Source organism: Balearica regulorum, chromosome 1, assembly GCF_011004875.1.
Source record: "Balearica regulorum gibbericeps isolate bBalReg1 chromosome 1, bBalReg1.pri, whole genome shotgun sequence".
NCBI classification, from domain to species: Eukaryota; Metazoa; Chordata; class Aves; order Gruiformes; family Gruidae; genus Balearica; species Balearica regulorum.
The window spans coordinates 120,795,351-120,814,818 of record NC_046184.1 but is presented as its reverse complement, the minus strand read 5'-3'; the positions used below and the strand labels follow the sequence as shown (position 1 = coordinate 120,814,818).

Here is a 19,468-nt window from a genome sequence, read left to right as displayed (position 1 = left end):
GTCTTCTGTTTAATTTTGCTTCTTCATTTCTATCCCATAAATTGTATGTATTTTAATTTAGTGTAGCCCAGGGCAAGGACTAAGAGTCTACCTTAAGCTCTGTGCGATACCAACAACTCATGTTAAATGTGTTTCTGTTGGTGAATCTCTGCCAGTTCCTGTTACTGAAAGTGACAGAATATACAAAGATCTGAAACCTTTACCTTTGCTGGGGCAGGCAGTGATGATCTGTTTTATAACCACAGAGCTTCTGCTTACATATTCTTCATAACTTTCCGATGGCACCAGAGAAGAGAGTGGGAAGTTACCCCTGACAATAAAATCACAAATATATGTTAATCTAGATGAATACTGGGACACTGTAAGCACTACTGAATGACTAGACCAGAAAAAAGGAACTTGGTTAAAAAGATAAAAGTTTACCTACTGATTTGGCTGACATACTGCTACCTCAGCTTGCATGGAGCATCAGCTTCCCCCACAGTAATTTCCATTACATCTTATGGCTAAATCTCATAGCTCATAAAGCACTAGATGCAGGGAAAACCATGCTTTAATAAAAATTGTAGTTTACAGTGGAGATTATTTAAAGTAGAATTCATGCCTAAGTAAAGCTTAAGCTTTGAGCAATTCTGTTGCAAGGACCACTGCCTGGCTATGGACTGCAAACTTGCAGAGCTGCGCAGCTCTAGCAATCATGACCGAGTTCAAACCAAGGCGAGACACTGATGATGTGAATGCTTTCAAGATTTGGCTGCTCAGTGTTAGTCTCCTTGATAAACAAAGCAAATCAAAATCAACAACAAATGAGGCATATCTGCATTAGCTGGACAAATGGATAGTAAAGACTTTTACTCCTAGAGTAAAAAAGAAAGTGTTTCCAGGGACATTAGTCACAATGCACCACTCCTAAGTATCTCAGCACTTCTACTGAGACCAGGCATTCTTCTTTCTTTTATATACCCAGGCTCTTCAGGCACTGAATAAATATTTTCCCCCAAAAGTAAGATCCAGACCTTCAAACTGCTGCGAATCAGGGCAGCCCCACAGGACCAGTAGGGCTTGGGTTGATGGACACCATGGACCCTGCACAGATTTGTCCCAAGGTTCAGCAGCAGCATGCAGGACACCAGCTCTGTCCAGCCCCGCAGGACGGCTGCGTGCTGCCTCAGCCCGGCGGCAGCGGGTAAGAGCCTGCAGGGCCCTGATGTGTGGTGGTCAACGGTGCCAAGGATAGGTGACTGCGAACACCAAATTCCCGATGATGGGAGGCCCTGGCAGCCTTCCCAGAGCTGCAGGACAGGCAAAATAGGCAGCAGGACCACAGTCGTTTGCTGCCTCTCAACAGGCTCCTATCTTTGACATCTACCCACTTAGCTGATGCTTGAATAAAGGCTTCTTAGCAACAGAATAAAACCTTCCCAAACTCACTTTCTATTTTTCATGTCATCATCTTACTTTCTCTTCTCTGGGAATGGGAAGTGTTCACTGCTACAGGTGGCAAATAGTTAGCCGTGTGTTGTGATACAATACAGGGTGTTCAGTTTTTTCTACGAACAACTGCCCACCTCGCCCTGATTTGTTTGTCTCCTTATTCAGTGAACAGGCAGAAGTGAGATTAGATTAATATATTGTGGTAGGGTTTGGTATCACAGTGTACTTTCACAGGTGAGTCCTTGGTACATTATGTCAGCACATACAGCAGAAGTAGAAAATAGATGGTAAAATCGTGTGAAAGGGTCATGCTGGATTGTTAATCATAGCTAATATTAATCCTGGCTAGGTCGAACAAGTCTAGATTGGGGTTCTCAAAACTAGTCTGCCTTTTGACAGAGCTTCAAATTTTTTTTTAATGTGCTGTCCTGTTGGCACCCCAGTCCCTTCAGTATTAACCCTGTTATCAACCAGCCACCCTGCAGCAGAACTGAGCATCCCCAGCACTGGCCCAGGTGCTTTCCAGGCTAAATTACAACAGGAGCGCTCAGCCCAGGCTAAGGTCTTGGTGGGAATGGTGTCTCCAGCTGTGAGTGCTACAGGACAGGTCAGATGAGGACCAACAAGCAAAAATCCAGCAAGGAGCAATGAAGAGTGGTCCAGAAAGCACAGCCTACGAGGGAGGATGGGAAGAGTTCAGCTCAGAGGAAAGGCTGAAGAAGGATGTGATAACAATCTGCAAAAGGCTGTTGTGAAGAGCAAAGGAAGGATCTGTCCTCCATGCAAAGGATGAAGAGGAAAGACATGAGCAGCTTACACTGTGACTGGCAGTCTTTAACAGAAGGAATGGCAGAATTTATCCTGTGTTGGGACAGGGAGTGCCTACCAACCCTCTGCTTCTGTGAGAGCGTGAGAGGAGAGAGAGGCAGAGTTAATCTCACCCAACCTCAGCTGCCTACAGCTCAAGTGTCTGGCTAGGTCAATGGAGACAAGTTAGCCCCTTCAGAGGGCAATTCATGCTATCTTATGTGTCTGACACAGGCTAAGATGGAAAATCACTGACTTGGGAGTCCCCTTGTTTCTGCCAACAAGAAGGCTGCTAGCTAACCATCGCAGCCTAGGTACCCAGCTCTTAGATGTCTGCAAATGGGTGCAGTGAGCCTCAAGGTGATTTCATCTCAGCACACAATGCATGGGCAGTAAATGTTTCAGCACCACTCACATTGCCTCTTAGTGGCACTGGAAACAGGAGAATTTGGGTCAGGTCCACTGCTGACAGGAGAACAATCAGGGACTTAACCTAGTTGTCATATGCAGTGGGTGAATGTGGTAAAACCAGCCTGTGGGACCTGAGGATTTTGAACCCCGCATGTGAGGGGAAGAAACTGTCATCATATGTGCAAGTTTATAGCTCATCCACCCTATTTTTGCCTGGAGTGACCTGTGAGGTATCTGTAGTTAACATTGCTTCAGAGCTTCCCCTCTGAACTTCACTCTGCTCTGTCTTTGTGCACTTTCATTTGAGGCAAGTGATTTTGTATGGAAAAAACTAGCAAAAACAGTCTGTTGGTGGTAAAACACACCAGAAAGCACTATGATCCAAGAAAATGGATCCAAGAAAATGAAGGATTTTATTCCTTCGTGCAATTTCAAATGAAGACACTTGCTTGGCTGTAATAAACGCATTAAGACATGAGAAGTTTCCTTTCCCCCTTTCTTGTATATGTGGGAAACCCCAAAGACGCTTTTATTAGCTGAGTAATTTCCTGGATCTGGCTGTGCACTGCCAACACAGAGCAGCCTGGTTTGTGAGCAAGATGAGGAGCTAGATTGAATTGGAGGCTTATCATTTCCTGCCCTGCTGTGGTTTGCAAGCACTCAGAAAAGGCATCACCACCACCCCACCGCCAAGTTGTGAGGGCCCCAAAAAGTCCTTGCTGAGCACAGTATTAATCTCTGAGCAACTCAAAACAACCCTCCTCCCCAACCGAATTTGGCACAAACATCAATTATAGTGAAACGCTTTTATCCTGCCTGCCCCCAAAACCAGAAGGAGACCTGGCTCGTGTCAGGCTCACCGCTCTGTCCCCAGACCCTGTGTGGCTCTGCCCTGGGGTACATGGGGGTGGCCCCTCGCTTTCCCTTCCTCTTGCAGCTGTTGCTCCAGTGACGCAAACCAGGGGTGTTACAGGTGTGGAGCTGTGCCCCCTGCCACCTCCCAGCCTGTCCTCACCCTCTGCCTCCTGCTGCTGCCCTCCAGACCCTCAGCAAAGGGCTTACTAACCTTTTCTAAAGCCACATTTCTTTGTCGCCAAAACTCCTGGTACCTGATGCCAATGCCTGTAATACAGCTATGCTTGTGCATGACAAACCATGGGCCTGAGCCAGCAGGTGTGAAGGTGACACCAAAGCAGGGCTGGTCCCATACACAAGTGTAAGATGTTTGTGCGTGTGCAGGTGCACCCATGTGCTACGTACGCTCACATTCACATGTGTGTGTCTGTGTCAGAGCAGCAAACAAAGTTGACTCTTGTCACAAGACAGCTGACAGCATATCTTATTTTGGGAACAGATCATGCAGGATTGAATTTGACGAGAATCATCCAGTTTTTGCAATGTTCATAATGGTTTATGACATATAAAAAGATAAGGAAATACCTTGGGGCGGGGCGGGGGGGGAAGACTTTAACAGCTAGATATGGAGCAATTACCTGTAACTTGTGTCTATTTTGTAAGAGGCCTCTGCCAGTTCTGTCACGGTCATGAAGTTAGGAATTGCTCTGCTTGCTTCCCACTTGGTCCATTCAAACAGTCCTGGTTCCACCCTGATTTTGACTTTTTGGTCTAATTTAAGCCCTGCAAGAACAGGAAATATTTAAGAAGAGAAAGGTACTGTTACAGAACTGTTACATTTGGGCTATAGATTCTGCCTTGTTTGCTGTAATACTTTCATTAATGAACATGAATTACTTATTGTCAAATAAAAGAGGATCATGTTGATTAAATGAAGCCACCGTTTTGTCTGACTAATGTTAAGGCACTACAAATTATTACATTATCATCATCATCATCATCATTATTATTATTTCTGGAACTCTCTTGTAATCATCTGCAAGGTACAGAAGAGAATAGAAGAAAAGACCTCAGTAATGTTGCACTCTGAATGAACTTTAGGCAGGAAATTTTTTACCATTTTTATATAGCATTTTGCTCAGTGGTCCTCAGTGGGGCAATAAATTGTCCTACAATGTTAGAAAGGGAATTCTCTTGTCAAAAGGCACATTATTTTGTTGTCTTTTCTCAGAGAGGTCACTGAGTGGCACAAGTTCCCAGAAGAAATGCACTCCTGTCATAATTCTGATGTAAACGTGGTAATGAACTGTGAACCTCTGACAGCACTGTTGGAGGGGACAGGAGAGGAAAAAAAAAGAGAGAGGGAGGGGAAGAAAGAGAAGGGACGAGATTCTGCAATACAAAGGAATTAAAATAGTTTGGCTTGCAAAGGCAAATGCTTTCAGGAAAAGCTGTCTTCCCTGATTCACGTACGTATCCTTCAGAGCACTAGAAACATTTGCATTTTGGCACAGAATATTTTCCAGAAGAGGTGGCAGTGGTGATTTGATGATTAGCTACTAATGTTGAATTCAACCTGATGTGAAATGCCTCTGTTTCATATCACATTAGATTCCATTTTAACTAGCGAGGACTAGAGTTAATGGGATCATACTCTGCACGGAGTACACATGGCAGCAGGTTTATTACTGCCTGTATTAGCAGCTAGACAAAACCACCTCGTCTTCCCTGCTTAAATAAACAACAATATAACCACAAAGTCATACATCATCTTAATTGCTCATCTCAGAGACTTCATAGAAGTTTAATGAAGACATTTTCACTGTGGCAAAAGCACCTGGCCAGTTTTGCTGCCTTACCCTGCAGTATGTGTTGAGCTGTCTGTACGCAGCGGAGTGCGGGTGATGAGTACACGTAGCTGACTGTCACGTCCTGGTCCAGCAGAGCTTCCCCTGGACGGGAACAGCAAAGCGAGTTGCTCTTTCACAAATCATGACAGATGAGAAACTACCACAAAATACTTTCTGCAAAAAAACAGCTCAGAGCTTTTCAATTTCATTGACATGGGATATGTTGATAGTCCCTTTCTATTAATTTTTTCACACTATTGGCTGACTGAGATCACTAAAAAGCTCATTCTGGTTGCAACAGCAAATTTAAAATGGGTGTTGGAAAGATAATTACAGAAGGTTCACCCAAAATCTGCAAACAGCAGTTAGATATTTGGCTGTCTCCACGTATCTGACTCATTGGAGATAAGCATTCGCCCCAGACTTGCACTGTCACAATCAGGCCCGCTTGCTCAGGGGCAGATACAGCTTCATCTGGTGAGAGAACTGAGTCAGGCTCACCCACGCCACCCAGCCGTCAGGTGCCTGTGATGAGCGGACGGCACTCTGCTGACCGTGACGCTGCTCCCTCTGGCCAGCCCCTTCGCTCCCCACTGCTCGTGCAGTGACAACTGCGTAAGTCCCTTGCAGATATGCAGCAGGGCACAGGTAGCGTGGCAGCTTCTCTCTTTTAACTTTCTTTGCCCGGAACTGGCAGAACAGGTCTCCAAGATGAGCAACCAGTACCCATCTCTATTTTACTGTTTAACAAGATCTTGCAGCGGTTGCCCATAGAGAAGTGTTACCAGAATGAGTGCTGCTAGCAAGTTTTTCTACTACAAAGCCACTATGAGCTTTTGCAGATGAGGAAAGGCTGCTTCCCAAAGCCTCACGTTTGCAGTAGGATATTATCCAGCTTACCTATAAGCCTCGACTGGAAAATACCACAGCAAGATAAAGGAGGATCATACTCAAAATGCTTCATGCTGTCTTTCCGCTTCGGCAGGGTGGAAGGGAAGTTCAGATCAGCTCTGTAGTATTTTCCTGAAAAAAGATGGGACATTTTGCCGCGGTACGAGGGAGGCAGCAGCTAACACACAGCTGCGTGTTGCTATAATGGCTTTGTTTCTCCTGAATGGTTGGACAGCCGGTTCTGAAAACTCAGCTCAGTGACATCTCGACCAGCAAATGAAACAGGTCAGGGCCCGTTCTCTGGCTGCAAGGGCAAGTGAAGAAACAGGGTGTCTGCCCAAAGAGCTAGTCTCTCTTCCCTCCACCCCAAACACCCATGCTGTCTGTCCTCTGGGGTCCCACCCTGGTCTGTGCTCTCCCCAAATCTTGCCTGGAAACTCTTGGAGTGAGGGGGAGCTGCCATCAGCCGAAACCACGCCAGTGAGGCAGCTAAGATCTAAGCGATTTGGGGGATCATGGGGCTCTTCTTGAACTCAGATGCCTCCGGGATTATTTCTAATCTAGTAGTCAGACTACATCTGACTACTACAGATGTAGTCAGTGTCTCACTGGTGAAAAAAAACCCGGTGACTACTATTACCTTAAAGAGATCATGTTTTAAGGTCACAACACTGGCTTGGGAAATCACCTGTCCTAACAAAATAGCACCTCTTTTGCAAGCTCTGAAGGAGCAAATAGGGGGAAGGAGATAGAGGACAGGAAATTGTGAGAATTTGGCTTTACGGGGCTCAAATGAAACAAAAATTCACTCCATATCGATATTCTTTTACCATGGCCAAAATGACGAGAAACATTTCCACTGAAGAAAAATGAAACCAATGAATTGATTATGCAGCCAGAAGGTACCACCCTCATTATCTAGTGTGAATTTCGCACACTTAATATAGGAGCTCTCCAGCATAACAAAGGAGACTTACACCATAAAGCTCCCTCTTCTGAACTCCCACCTTCTTGTTCCCCTCCTTCCTCCTGATGTATAGTGCCCGGTCAGTTTTCTTCACCTCAAAAGATACTTTTTTTGAGAGAGAGGGCCAAGAAATTCAGCTTTTAATTTAGGTCAGTGCTGACATGTCATTTCCACCATGGTTTGCTCTTCCTCTTCTTCCCCAAGTTTGACTAGTGACATACTGTGACTCTGACCAACAGACCGTGACTCTGACTCAAGCATGGAAAGATGGAGGGGTCTGACAACCACCACCTTGTATAACAAGCAGTAGAGATCTTGTGTTTTGTACGTCTGTCAGTGAGACACGCATGTCAGTATCATAAGAGTTTTGCTTGTTCTGCAGAGTTTATCCATCATAAACATGAAGGACTTTAGGACATTATGAAATACTGCTTACGTGCAGGTCAAAGCAGTGCTGTACCTGGCTTGCAATGTTACTCTTTTGTGTCAGTGTTTACATTTACACATAGCAAACTGAATCTCTTGTACCTGTTACGGGGGTTAATTGGTTTTGGTTCTGATTTGCTAAGACCCTTCCAATATCTTACTCACCATCTGCAGTCAAGCACTGTTGAAGCCAAGATTTGCCAAAGACTTGATCAACTCTTTCCCCGTGGCGCATCACCAGCACGGCTCTTCGCAAGGTGGCATACTGAGGCAGCTGCGTAAAAAAAAAGGTTTTTCATGACAATATTATATATAACCTGCATGAATAGTCTGGATCCCTGAATGCTGCCTGATGGAAGAAGGAACAGCAGACCTGTCCTGGGAAGTTTATAACAAGCACAGAGCGGGAGAGAAAGGAGCAGCTATAAAAGATGTTTGTCTTTAGGACAATAGTAAGCCTGACCGGCTCTCCACTGATGGCAAATGAAAGAGATCCTTGACCTTCATGGGCTACAGCTTAGGTTTTAACTCTCTGTTTACACTACTGAAAGGTAGTGCTGATAACAGATCTTTTAATTGCAGTGTGGGAAGGAATTATAATTTTCATATATATCATATGATTGGTATAAACAAAAGAGGGAAACTAGCTAAGATTTAAACAGTAATGCTCTTTTCTACACCAGGACTAACACCAAGCTCATCCTTCTTTTCCTAATGAAAACACAACTTTTTCACTTTTCATAACTGTGTGGCCAAGTCAACAGTGAACACAGATCTCCTCTGAGGCCACTTTTTTACTTAGTCTGCACGTAATTACAAATAAGTTCTAAGTTGTTTGAGGTTAGTATACAATGCATGTTAAATACAGATGAGAAGATAATGATGAACAGGTCAAAGGCTTTAAAACTTTTTCAGCAGTAACCTACAGCAGCGTTACTGCTGCAGCACTGAGATTAGTGATCTGTATCTTCAGCAGCAGAGAAGGGAATTCTTAAGAAGTGGTGTGAGATTTATATTCATGTATTCTGCTAAACACTATTGCATTTCTGCCATGAAACACAAATCAACCACCTCAAGATTGGAGTTTAAAGTTTTGTGGTCTTGCTCTTCTGCTTAGGAGGAACCCAGAGGCTGGGGAAACTCCTAGACTGGAGACATGCACATCTGCAATACATGTTCCTCAGGCCAAGTGGTGGCTCTGCCCCAGATTTGACTTAGATAACAGAGACCAAGAGCAATCACGAGCTGGTGGAAGGCCTTGTGACTCGTGCAAAAGTTTCTGTCTTACAGTCGTATGCATAGTGCCCTGGGAGGCTCCAGGATGGAAGTTCCCTCAAGGTGCCCTCAAGTTTCTCTGGTGTTAACAGAAATGAACCTGGGGTTATCCCCTAGCACAGCGAGAAGAGAGGCCGTGGGGCCAGCAAGCCCAAAGGGGTTTCTGCAGCATGTCAGTGTGCTGGAAAGGACTGTCTTGGCATCCCTGACAGAGTCAATAAAGCAGTGCAGGAGCAAATGTGCTATAGGTAAAAAAATAGAGTCCTTAATTTGTTTTGCTCTTCCTACCAGAAGACCAGTGGAAAACCTGGTAAATATTGATACTTGTTCATTTTGAAACTGGAACAAAAATGTAATGCCATCAGTACTGCCAACCTTTCCAGCTAGCTGTTCCCTTCCTGCAGTTCTATGCTGTTACTTTCATTAGCTATATATCTAAACATACAAAAGAAGATGAAACATTTAAATGTGTTAAGGTCTGAAACCATATAAACCACCAAGGTGATATCCATAGAATCTGGACATAAAAGTAACAATGAACAGTGAGCGTAATTCTGCTCTAGTTACTCTGCTAAGAACCCATATAAAAGGGAAAGTTGTGCCTGCTTCTCACTTATCAGACTTGTCGCCACCTCTGCACAGCTTGCCCAGTAAAGCTGTGCACAGAGAAACCCGCTCAGAGAACTCATATGTTGTGCTATTATGACAGGAATGAAAGGAGTTTTATGAAAGAAGGCAAGACTATCATATCATATATGTTACAAAGTATTTATAAGATATTATACCATACAGTATGAGCATATGAGTGTGTGTGTGTATATATATATGTTCATTATAATATAAAATGAAAATGTGAGGGAGAAAAAGGAAGATATTATTAAATTTACTAAATGCTTTTAATTAATAGAATATCTGCACAAGCACAGGGCAAAGATAAAAACTGGGGAAAAAAAACCAATTACCTGACGAGAAAGTACATTGGTTACATTCCTTGACATACTAGGATTATGGACTTCTCCATTCAGCTTTTCATGAAGTTCATTTTCAGTTTGGGTGAAGGATCTCGAAGCTGTTACAAAAGTATATTCTCTGCAGAAAAAGCAGAAGCAACACAGACACACACACACACATATGGGCGCACATGCAAATAGAAGGGATTTTTAAGTCATGATTTTGTCTACAGACACGTGTAAGTCAGGATTCATGTTCCATTCAATATGTTTTGCACACTTGCAATCCACTTCATCACTTTGTTCTTGATTTAGAATCTGCCCTGTAAAAATGAGGCTAAAGTAATATGAACTGATGGCATATATTGGGTGCAACCCTGCTGAAGTGCGATCTTCTAACAGGAAATACTACCTGGTTGCCTCCTCTCTGTCTCTGAGGACGCAGCAAGAAGTGCACCTACACCTCCCTGCTTAGAAAAATCAGCTCTAATCTACAAGTAGCACCAGCCACGCTGTCAGCTGCAAAGTGCAGGAAACCAGACAGATGCCTGCTGATACAGGGTGGGCTCAAGGTGGTGGAGTAACCTTTGCGTGGTTTCATTTCAAGTTAACTTTGTAAGCTCTTGAAATGAGAAAAAAAGAAGAAAGAAGAAAGCAGTGAGCCAGGCTGAAGGCTCAGCCTGCCTGGCAGAATGTGGTCTTTTAAAATTCATTAGGATGTTCAGGTTGTTCAAGAGCAAGCAGGGGTCATCCCTTGAGGAGATGAACTAATGAACTCTGGGTGTCTGTGCCTATGTGTCCTATGTCTTTTCTTCCAGAAGTCTCAGTATCCCACCCAGACCCCCAGGACGCCCCTCCTCTCTGCCCACGCCGCCTCCAGCTCCCACCTGGCAGCACACAGCTCATGACGAGGAGGAACGCTGCCACTGTTTCCCAGCAGAAAAAGTGGCTGACATCAAGAAACACCAATGAAACCCCAACTTACCTGTGCTTAACCCACGTGTCTGACTCATTGGCCCTCTCAGTGTAGTTTTCGGGAAGAAAACCCCTGCAGCCAGTCCGATGTGAGGTCCCAATCACCCAGCCTTCGCTCACATCAGACTGCTGCGTCGGGTCAACGTAGACAAAGTCGCCGATGTTGATCATGAGTTCGTCGATGTTCTGGGGCTTGTACTGGAAGAGGGCCCTCAGCGTCTGGGGGAAACACGCAGCGGGGTCAGGCTGCTGCCCGGAGCTTGCTGCTGCACGTGCCACAGCGGTTCGGGGGATGCTTGCTCGACTCTCTACTGGGCACAGTGACCAGCACTATTTTCCACTTTGCAATGTGCTCTGCTTCAGCAGAGAAAAAGGAAGACAATACCACATTTGCAGTATGTGTAGCATTTGGTTTTCATAAAAATATTTTTTTCCAGTAACCAGTACAGACTTATTTGAAAGCAGACATAGCAAAAGTGTTATCAGTGATTTTTGTGATTACTTGCAGATCTCCTGAGTGTGACCAAAATCCAATACGAGACTTGTGACAAAGCGATATACTGATCTGACTAAAAAACGTTGATCATTCCATAAATTAAATTTGGAAATGAGAATTGGAAAAATGTCAACTGGTTTTAACTAGGAGTCTGTTAAGTAGCAAATCATCAGTGTGAACTGTGCCCTGCTCGCTGATATTTAATCCATGCAGTTTTCATCATGGCTGGAACAATCAAGAAAACTAATTTGGCTGAATGGAATTTTACCACAAAGCTGTGATCTGACAAATCCTAGCAAATGTTCAAAGGTCATCATTTCCTGCCTCTCTTTTTTTCTCATGTCATGGTAAGATTAGTTTTTTCTCCTGGAATTTGGAATTCAACCTTGCTGACATGCATGTCAAGCGGGCTGCCATAAAGGTATCTTCTACTGATTTGTGAGGACAGTTTTTCAACCCAAAGAGGTACTTGAAACAACTGTGCTTTTTGAAACACTGTACCGTGCATGCACTGATTTTCTTAATGAAAAAAAAAAAAGGCAAGATGACTGTAGCAAAGAGTCTGACCATAGGCTCAGGAAATTAAACAAATCTGATGACAGTACCTGGTAATGCACAAAACGCATGTCCCGTGAGTAGAGAGCAGCCACCCACTGGCAGGTCTCCCCTGGGTTAATGCATTTGGCCAATTGTTCCAAAGTCTTTTGATGGTGAGGATAAAACTTGTGAGCCAAGGTAAGGTGGAGCTGCTTTAGGCAGGGCTTCACATGGCAATCTAGGAACAGAACAATCACGTCACAACACAGAAATGAAGGTCATTTAAAGCTCTTGTTTTGTCCTACATGCTTTGCATGATACAGGAAATATCATAGTAATTAGTAGTAGAGTGGATCATAGTTTTGCTGAATAACTGTTTTTACAGAATGTCATGGTTTTACTCATGCCAAAATAATTCACAAGTCTGGACTGGATTTGCTCCCTGGCTTCAGCTGGGAGAAAAAAAATGAACAGGGTTTAAAATCCTCTCCCAGTCTGAGATGTATTGAACTCATTTCTCCCAAATGAAGCTATTCTGGGCCTGCCTCCCTTCAGTCTCCATTGGTGATGCAGTTTCCCTTGGATGTCACTGGAGTGGGGATTAGGACCTATTTCTCAGGGATGCAGTCGGGCCATCAGGCTGGGCCACAGCACCATGGGGATGGAGGTCTGGGGACAGGGATGATTATATCCCTGCCCATCTTGGATATCCCAATTGATGGCCCGTCAAGTTACACAGCTAACCATTTCAGCTTCTAGACAAAAGCACTGTGTCTTCAAAGTCTAAAATATGCTCCCCTAACAATGTTATTTTCAAATCTGTAGGAGGAAAGAGTGTTTGCTGAACATCAGCTAAGCTTGCCCGGAAAGACAGGAGATGCTTTCAGTACCATGCCTAAGCATTTGTGCTACGACCCACCCATTTTCCCTCTAATGTTGGTCCTACCTGCCAGGGCTGAGGCCTCTGATGAGAATGCCAGAGCAAACTCTTTGAGGATATTTGCATGGCTGTCGCCAATGAAGAAGCCAAGGTAACTGGTGGATGAATGTAGTGATAGAGAAATGAATGGCGGAAAGGACTGTGAAAAGCTGTCACCGACTCGCTTTAAGGTGTCATACAGTAACTCCACTTTCTGGTCTTCACACTGAAAGAAAACAGAGGAGGAGCATGCTTTACCCACCAGCTCAATAGTCACTACCATAGCCTGTGTCATACAGTAATATAACAAAACAGTGTGGGCATTGCACTTCCTGAGAAAGACAACACCTACGAACTTGTCTGAAATTCCTGGTATTAAAATCAGTACTATTGGGCAGTTTGATCAGCACCGTATCCTGGTGCTATAATAGGAGATGGAGCCTTCTACCAGGAGGTGTACCTAGTCTGGGTAGGAAAGAGCCAAAAGATTTTGCTGTCTGACAGATGTGCAGTAACCTGTCTGAAATAAGGCAGGAATTTCCTTCTTCAATTCTAGGTAAGAATTCTAGCAAAATTTGTGAGGCATCTTTGTCACTATGATCCTTCATGCTTTAACCACAGCAAATGAAAGGATGGTACAGAGCCATGTTTCCACAAAAGGTGGCAATTAAGCAATTTATGCAGTGAAGAGACAAAGATGAAATTTGTGCCATCCGTCCAAAGACAGAAACGTTGCATTGCTGGGCTGTGGTGGGGAGAGGGGCAGGTGGGATCCTGGACCAGGGCCGGCACTGTGCAGCAGGCTTCTCTGGGGCTGACAAGCGTGGGATCTGCAAAAGATGTGGGGAGTGAGGAAACAGCAGAGGGTTGGGTCAGGAGCAGGAGGTGGGAGCCAGGTCAGTGAGTCTCGCTTTCTGCCTGTGAAGCGCCCAGGTCAGCTCTTGCTGACAGCTGAGGAGCAGAGAACAGCACCGAGGGGTGCAGTTATCCCTAGAAATATGCTACCTGAAATGGGGCTGAGGTGAGTGAGGCGAGGGTTGCTATTCAGTCATCTATTCCAGGGACAGACCTTTAAACTTGACACCTTTCAACAGTATGGCATTCATTATTAATTGATGGGTTTTGTTCTGTATAATTGTGATTAATGGCCACAGGGTACCCTGCTATTCAATATTTTGCAACAAAATACTCTTATTTTCATCATCTATACTTAGTGCCACGGTTTAGCATGAAAGTATGATTGATTAACATAATAATTTTGTCCAACTGCTCTAGCTCATGTCTGTTTCAACACATCTCAGCTGCAGCTGATGTTCATCTGCCGCACCATCAACATGCAAAAACTGTATACCAGTTGGCTCCAGAGTTTTTCCAGACCTTTGCTGGTCTTTGCTGATACTGGCACATTCACCCATGCGGGAGAAGCAGCTCTGCTGGGAAGTTCTCTAGAGGGTTACCCACCGTTCAGAAGGCCAGCTAGAAGGACAGTAGCATCTCCAGAAACAGATAACAGCCCACCAGGAGCTCAGCTCAGGAGCCTAACTTCCATGTTAAATTATTGACAAAGTCACTCAATTGCACTGCCAGGCCCCAGTCCAGCTCCCCTTGCTCCTTCCATCCCACTGCATTCTGCTTCTCTTTTTCATAACATCCAGGCTTCAATAGAAAGGATAAAGACTGGGACATGCCACCATAGCAATGACTTCTGGCCGGGGCTCTCTGGGGGGGGGGACAGGTGTTTCCCTGAGATTCCAATAGGCATAATAGCAAAATTGTCTACATCCTTTGATAATGCTGTCACTGCTGCACAGCTGCCCTGGGCAGGAAGGTTTAACATCCTAGACTGATGCAGCGATGGTCACGGTTTCTCTAGCCTGCCGATAGCTGTGTGTGGGGAGCAGTGCTTCCTGCTGGCAGGTCCATGTGCAGCCTGGACTGCACAGGGTTGCTCTAGATGGATGCTAGACACGTGTCACTCGATTGCCCTGAAGCATCCCACTGATCCCAGCATCTGATTTTTAGATATGCCAAGACCTAAGGTGGGTAGCTAAAGCAAGTGGTGGGAAGAAAGCCCCTGGTGCCTATGCAGGGGCTGAACACTCAAATATTAAGCAAACATGCTGGGACTTAGGTCATGTTAGTTTGATCACCGAGGATAAGTTCTGGTGTAAGACAACTTCAGGTGGCCCACTGTCACCAGGAGTTGATATCTGACCCTTCCAAGTCTTTTGTGCCTTACTGTGAAGAAGTCGCAGAGAGTGATGTGTGGAAAAATCTCGTGGGCTCTGTTTTTCCCGCACTGGCGCTTGCTCTCCTTCCAAAACTCTTGCAAGTGGTTGTGCAAACGGCCGGTGGGACACAAGTAAAGAGCATACTCCTGAGGGATTGGGTCATCCAAAGAGGGATCATTGCAGTGGGAGTGCAACCTGAAATCAAGAGCATATCGCAGCGAGTAAGTGTGTGCACCACTTTTGTTTCCTGTGGTTGAAGGCATCCATAGTAGAGACCAGAAAAAGGAAATACAAGGTTGTTATTTTCTTACGAATTTTGTCTCTGAAATACTAACTAATGGGTTTTTCTTCTGCTTATTTTTTGTGTACTTTACATTTTAATGTAAATAACTGACATCACTGCAGTAAAAGCAGCTGCTTCTGCCCAAGACTGCCCTTTCCTCCTCAGCTTTTTTGATTTACCCTAGACCTTCTGCAAATAACCTCACTTCCCAGAATAAGAACAAATACGATTATTTCTTTCGCTGCATGAACTAAAATGAAACAAAACAAAACCCTCAGATGAAGGATGTTTTATGACAGCTAGCATCAAATTCAGTGACAGAATCAGCACATGAACAAAGGGTTTTTAGGCAGGTTTAATGCAAAAGTACTCCTTAGAAATCACAAGTACTCACCATTTTGCAGCGTCTTCTATTGTCTTTTGTCCAGTAGCAGCCAAGGCTTTTTGCCTAGAAAAAAACCAAAATGGATTCATCAGAATAATAGAAAGAAAACTCCTAGAAAGTAAAGAATGAACATGCTGTGGTGGTCACCAAGTCTGTTTTCCAGACAGGACCTTTAACAACTAGGTTATTCCTGGCAAATATTAATGTTCTTAAAGCCCTCCAGATAGCTTTTTTCCACTGCAAGTCTTTAATTCCTTGAAGATTGGTAACTGTCCTCCCCACTGGATGTTCTACTTTGTGTTGTGGAGGTGTTTCCTTAGCAGCCCTACTGAATATATGGATTTTCTTAGGGTTAGGTAAACCATCCTTCCACATATTGTAAGAGCAGGGTTTGCTGGGTTCATAGGATAATCTGGTTCAATATGCCAGGCCCAAACCCATACATATGACCAGAGCAAAACATACTTATATTGGTGTTTGAAAATCTGGATTGAGGATCTCCAATAGGCCAGCAGAGAGCCAGATCTGAGCTACCACTTCAGTCCAATATGAGGGGCAATATCTCACATTTCTCTCTGTTAATTCAACTGTCATTATCTGGGATCAGATTTAATTAAATTTCCTTTTCTCACTAGAGCTTTCAAAATGCCAACTATGTGCTTCACATGAATGAGTCTTTGTGACTAAATGCTAGGTGATGGGTGAAGGATTCCAGTGTTTAAGTAGCACCTGCACCCATGAACACCATTTCCAGCCCTGTAACCCACCTACAAACTTCTCAGAAAAGACATAAAGGGGAGGTAGAGACAGTGGACATGGAGGAAAACCTGCTATATTACTTGGCATCTGGTCATTTTTCCTTCTCTCTTGAGGTCATCCGTTCTGGCGGATCATTCATGGTCATCATTCATTTAGTCTCCTCACATTTTTATCCTCCATCCATCCCTGTAACACCTGAGCGTGCACCAGCAGTGCAATGAGTCGATTAAGCAGCAGGACTCAGGCTTGTCCTGGCTGCTTCCTCTTAGCCTCCTGTCTTCTCTCTAGTGCAAAAACTACACATGGGCTTGCTAAAAACATTGAAATGTACTTATGTGTATCTGCAGCCATGCCTGGTTCTTCAGTGGGGTCTCCATGTGAATGAGGGCTAATGTGAGTCTTTCCACTCAAGCTTTGCCTTCTACCTTTCTTCTCCGTAAAGTAAATCAACTACCATGGCCAAATCAAGGCAAAACCATGAGCTAGCTGGTCTAAAACTTGTCTGTGCCCTCTGTGACTGAATACTCCTACACATTTTCTTCCTGCCCCTCTGCTGGCTCCTGCTTCTCTGTCACATCAAACAGGAACAACCTGTGTTTTCGTCGTTCTCCCCATGCAGCCCTTCCTGCCATGTCCTGTTGAAATGTCAGTGCTCAGCCAATGATGCCAGACTTTATCAATCACTTGTTACACCTCAAAGCGAGTGTTTTATTGCTTCATGCCCTGCTGCTCCTCCCACTTGGAGAAAAGCTCTGCAAACAGCCCTGAAGCCAAACAGAGCTTGACTTCAGCTTTTCTTTACCATAAGGCCTGTGCAATCATAAATGTAGGAAGACAAGTGAGACCTGAGACCATGGACTGTCATGCTGCTCAGTACTATCTCCTTGCTCTTTTGTGCTCCTCCCTGTGCCTGTTCCCACCTTTTGTCTCATCCTAGACGTTGGCTGCGGGATGCTTTCCAGCAGGGTTTGTAGAGCCCTTAGCGTCAGGAGAGCATTAAGCTGTGACTAGACATGCTATGCTTCCAAGACGAGCAGCAAAGATTGAAATATAATACATAGAAAAAATTCTGTATATACCAAATTCTCTGAGATAGAGAGTAGGAATAAACCATTGAAAATCTGTATTAAAAATAGTGTATTTACAGTAAGAATAAACTGGCTTTTCCCTAAAGCAGAAAAATGCTGATACAGTTCAGTTCTAAGAACCGGGAGAGACCCATTTTGTTGATCTGATGCTAGGCTTGATCCTTACGTATTTGGTTTTTATTCTTTGGGGAAATGTTGCTTTGGCATGGTGGTTCTACATTATGAAAGATTTTGTAATATTTCCACCCAGCCTTGTTTTTCTCAGGCCAGGATATCTCAAAAAACCCCAACTTTTCAGTACTTTCATTTACGGTTCAATCCAGGAAATACGGAGACAGCTAAAAGGTTTTATAATTATTATTATATATAATTATATATATAATATATATATTATATATAATATAATATTATTATATAATATAATATAATATATAATTATATATTATATTATATTATATTATAATATTATATTAATATATAATATTATATATTATATATTATTATAATTATAATTATTTTTTTTAATGTCCTAAAGTCAATATAACCAAATAAATTAAAAAATAAAGTGCTTTTGGACATCTTGTCATTTTATGTCGATTTGCATTGTGCTTCTGCCACTGCTTCTTGATTTTGACCGGGGAAGCACAAAGCCATCTCAGTAACAGCAGAAAGTGTTTCGAAGGGGATTTGAAGAACATCACATATAAGATAAAAAATTCAAAAACTAGCCATTACTTTGGGGTGACCAAACTTATAGTATTGCTAGAGAAATGATGAGCCAGGTTTTCAGCTGCACAGCTAAAATTCCGCTGTGCATAACTGGAAACAAGGGACCCACAGTTTCCTTGTAAGCTGTGCCCATCGTGTCTGAAGTTGCTCCACTGAACAGAGGTGTTGCTAGAAAAGCAACACAGCACTCACATATGGAGCCTTTTTCAATTTAATTTTCTATGAAGAGTCAAAATGGAGAGATATTGCTCTTCTTTTAAAGATATTTTTATGAGGGATTCTTTGACATTTAATAAAAAGATCTGTTTTTTGAACAGTTAGAACCGAGGTGTCGATACTTGCCCTTCAGAAGTTTGAAAATACTCCCCAAAACTTCTCTGTCCAAGCAGAGCAATGTTTGGGGAGGAATGACCATGACGTTTCTTTTTTATTAACTTGGTTGGAAATGCTGCCACTAGTTAATCTTTCATCCACTGAGGTTGCCAAGAATACTGTCTGATTCTTCACTATTACATTTTACACGTAGGATATGATTTTGGAACAAGATCCTGATTCAAGACAGGAAGAAAAAGCAACAGACTTATGTGGCATCTTGTTAAGGAAAGCTTACTCTTTTAAAACTGTTTCCAGTGACAAAAACTTGCAAGAGATCTTTGCCAGGCCTGAATAAAACTTTGGATAGAAGTTACATCCACATTTAACTCCTTTATAATAACGGTGTTAAGTAGAAAAAAGGAAAAAGGTTATGTCCCAAGAGAAAACTATGGACATCAGCTTCTTAACTCATGAAGCCTCTCAACCTGAAGATGTTGAATGGCATGTGTCTTCAGATACACACAGTATTTATAAAAATGGACACAGAGCAGCTTGTTTTTGCAGCAATATGAGCAATACACACTGCTCTACAAGAAATTCAAAGCAAGACAGGTCTGATCCTAGTATAGGGACATCACCCCCAGGAAGCAGCACGCTCTCTTGATGAAAAAGGCAAGCTGCCTGCTTTCAAGATCTTTTGAGAAATACCTCTTATACCTTAAATACCTCTTACTGTGCAAAGGCAGCCAAACACATTACTCACGCGATATGAGCCGGGAATCCTTTGGCGAGGAGAGACTCGAGGAGTGCAGAGGTGCTTTTGCTCTTGTGCTTGTTGGACACCTTTGCGTACAGCTGTGTCTCAGCCACCGCCATCTCCTCCGC

The 19,468-nt window shown here is 43.6% G+C and overlaps 1 protein-coding gene across 1 annotated transcript in view; it reads right to left on the bottom strand.

The window, feature by feature from the left end:
• The window catches only part of UBASH3A (ubiquitin associated and SH3 domain containing A), a 22,073-nt gene extending 2,605 nt beyond the window's left edge, over positions 1 to 19,468 (bottom strand). Inside the window, exons 1-12 of the mRNA XM_075772818.1 lie at positions 19,347 to 19,468; positions 15,702 to 15,755; positions 15,033 to 15,219; positions 12,821 to 13,019; positions 11,943 to 12,112; positions 10,852 to 11,060; positions 9,879 to 10,005; positions 7,807 to 7,915; positions 6,258 to 6,380; positions 5,367 to 5,459; positions 4,146 to 4,290; positions 204 to 310 (exon numbers count right to left, since the gene is read on the bottom strand). Of these exons, the coding sequence (XP_075628933.1) occupies positions 204 to 310; positions 4,146 to 4,290; positions 5,367 to 5,459; positions 6,258 to 6,380; positions 7,807 to 7,915; positions 9,879 to 10,005; positions 10,852 to 11,060; positions 11,943 to 12,112; positions 12,821 to 13,019; positions 15,033 to 15,219; positions 15,702 to 15,755; positions 19,347 to 19,459 (1,636 nt within the window). The 5' untranslated portion in view covers positions 19,460 to 19,468. The remainder of the gene's footprint in view (positions 1 to 203; positions 311 to 4,145; positions 4,291 to 5,366; positions 5,460 to 6,257; positions 6,381 to 7,806; positions 7,916 to 9,878; positions 10,006 to 10,851; positions 11,061 to 11,942; positions 12,113 to 12,820; positions 13,020 to 15,032; positions 15,220 to 15,701; positions 15,756 to 19,346) is intronic.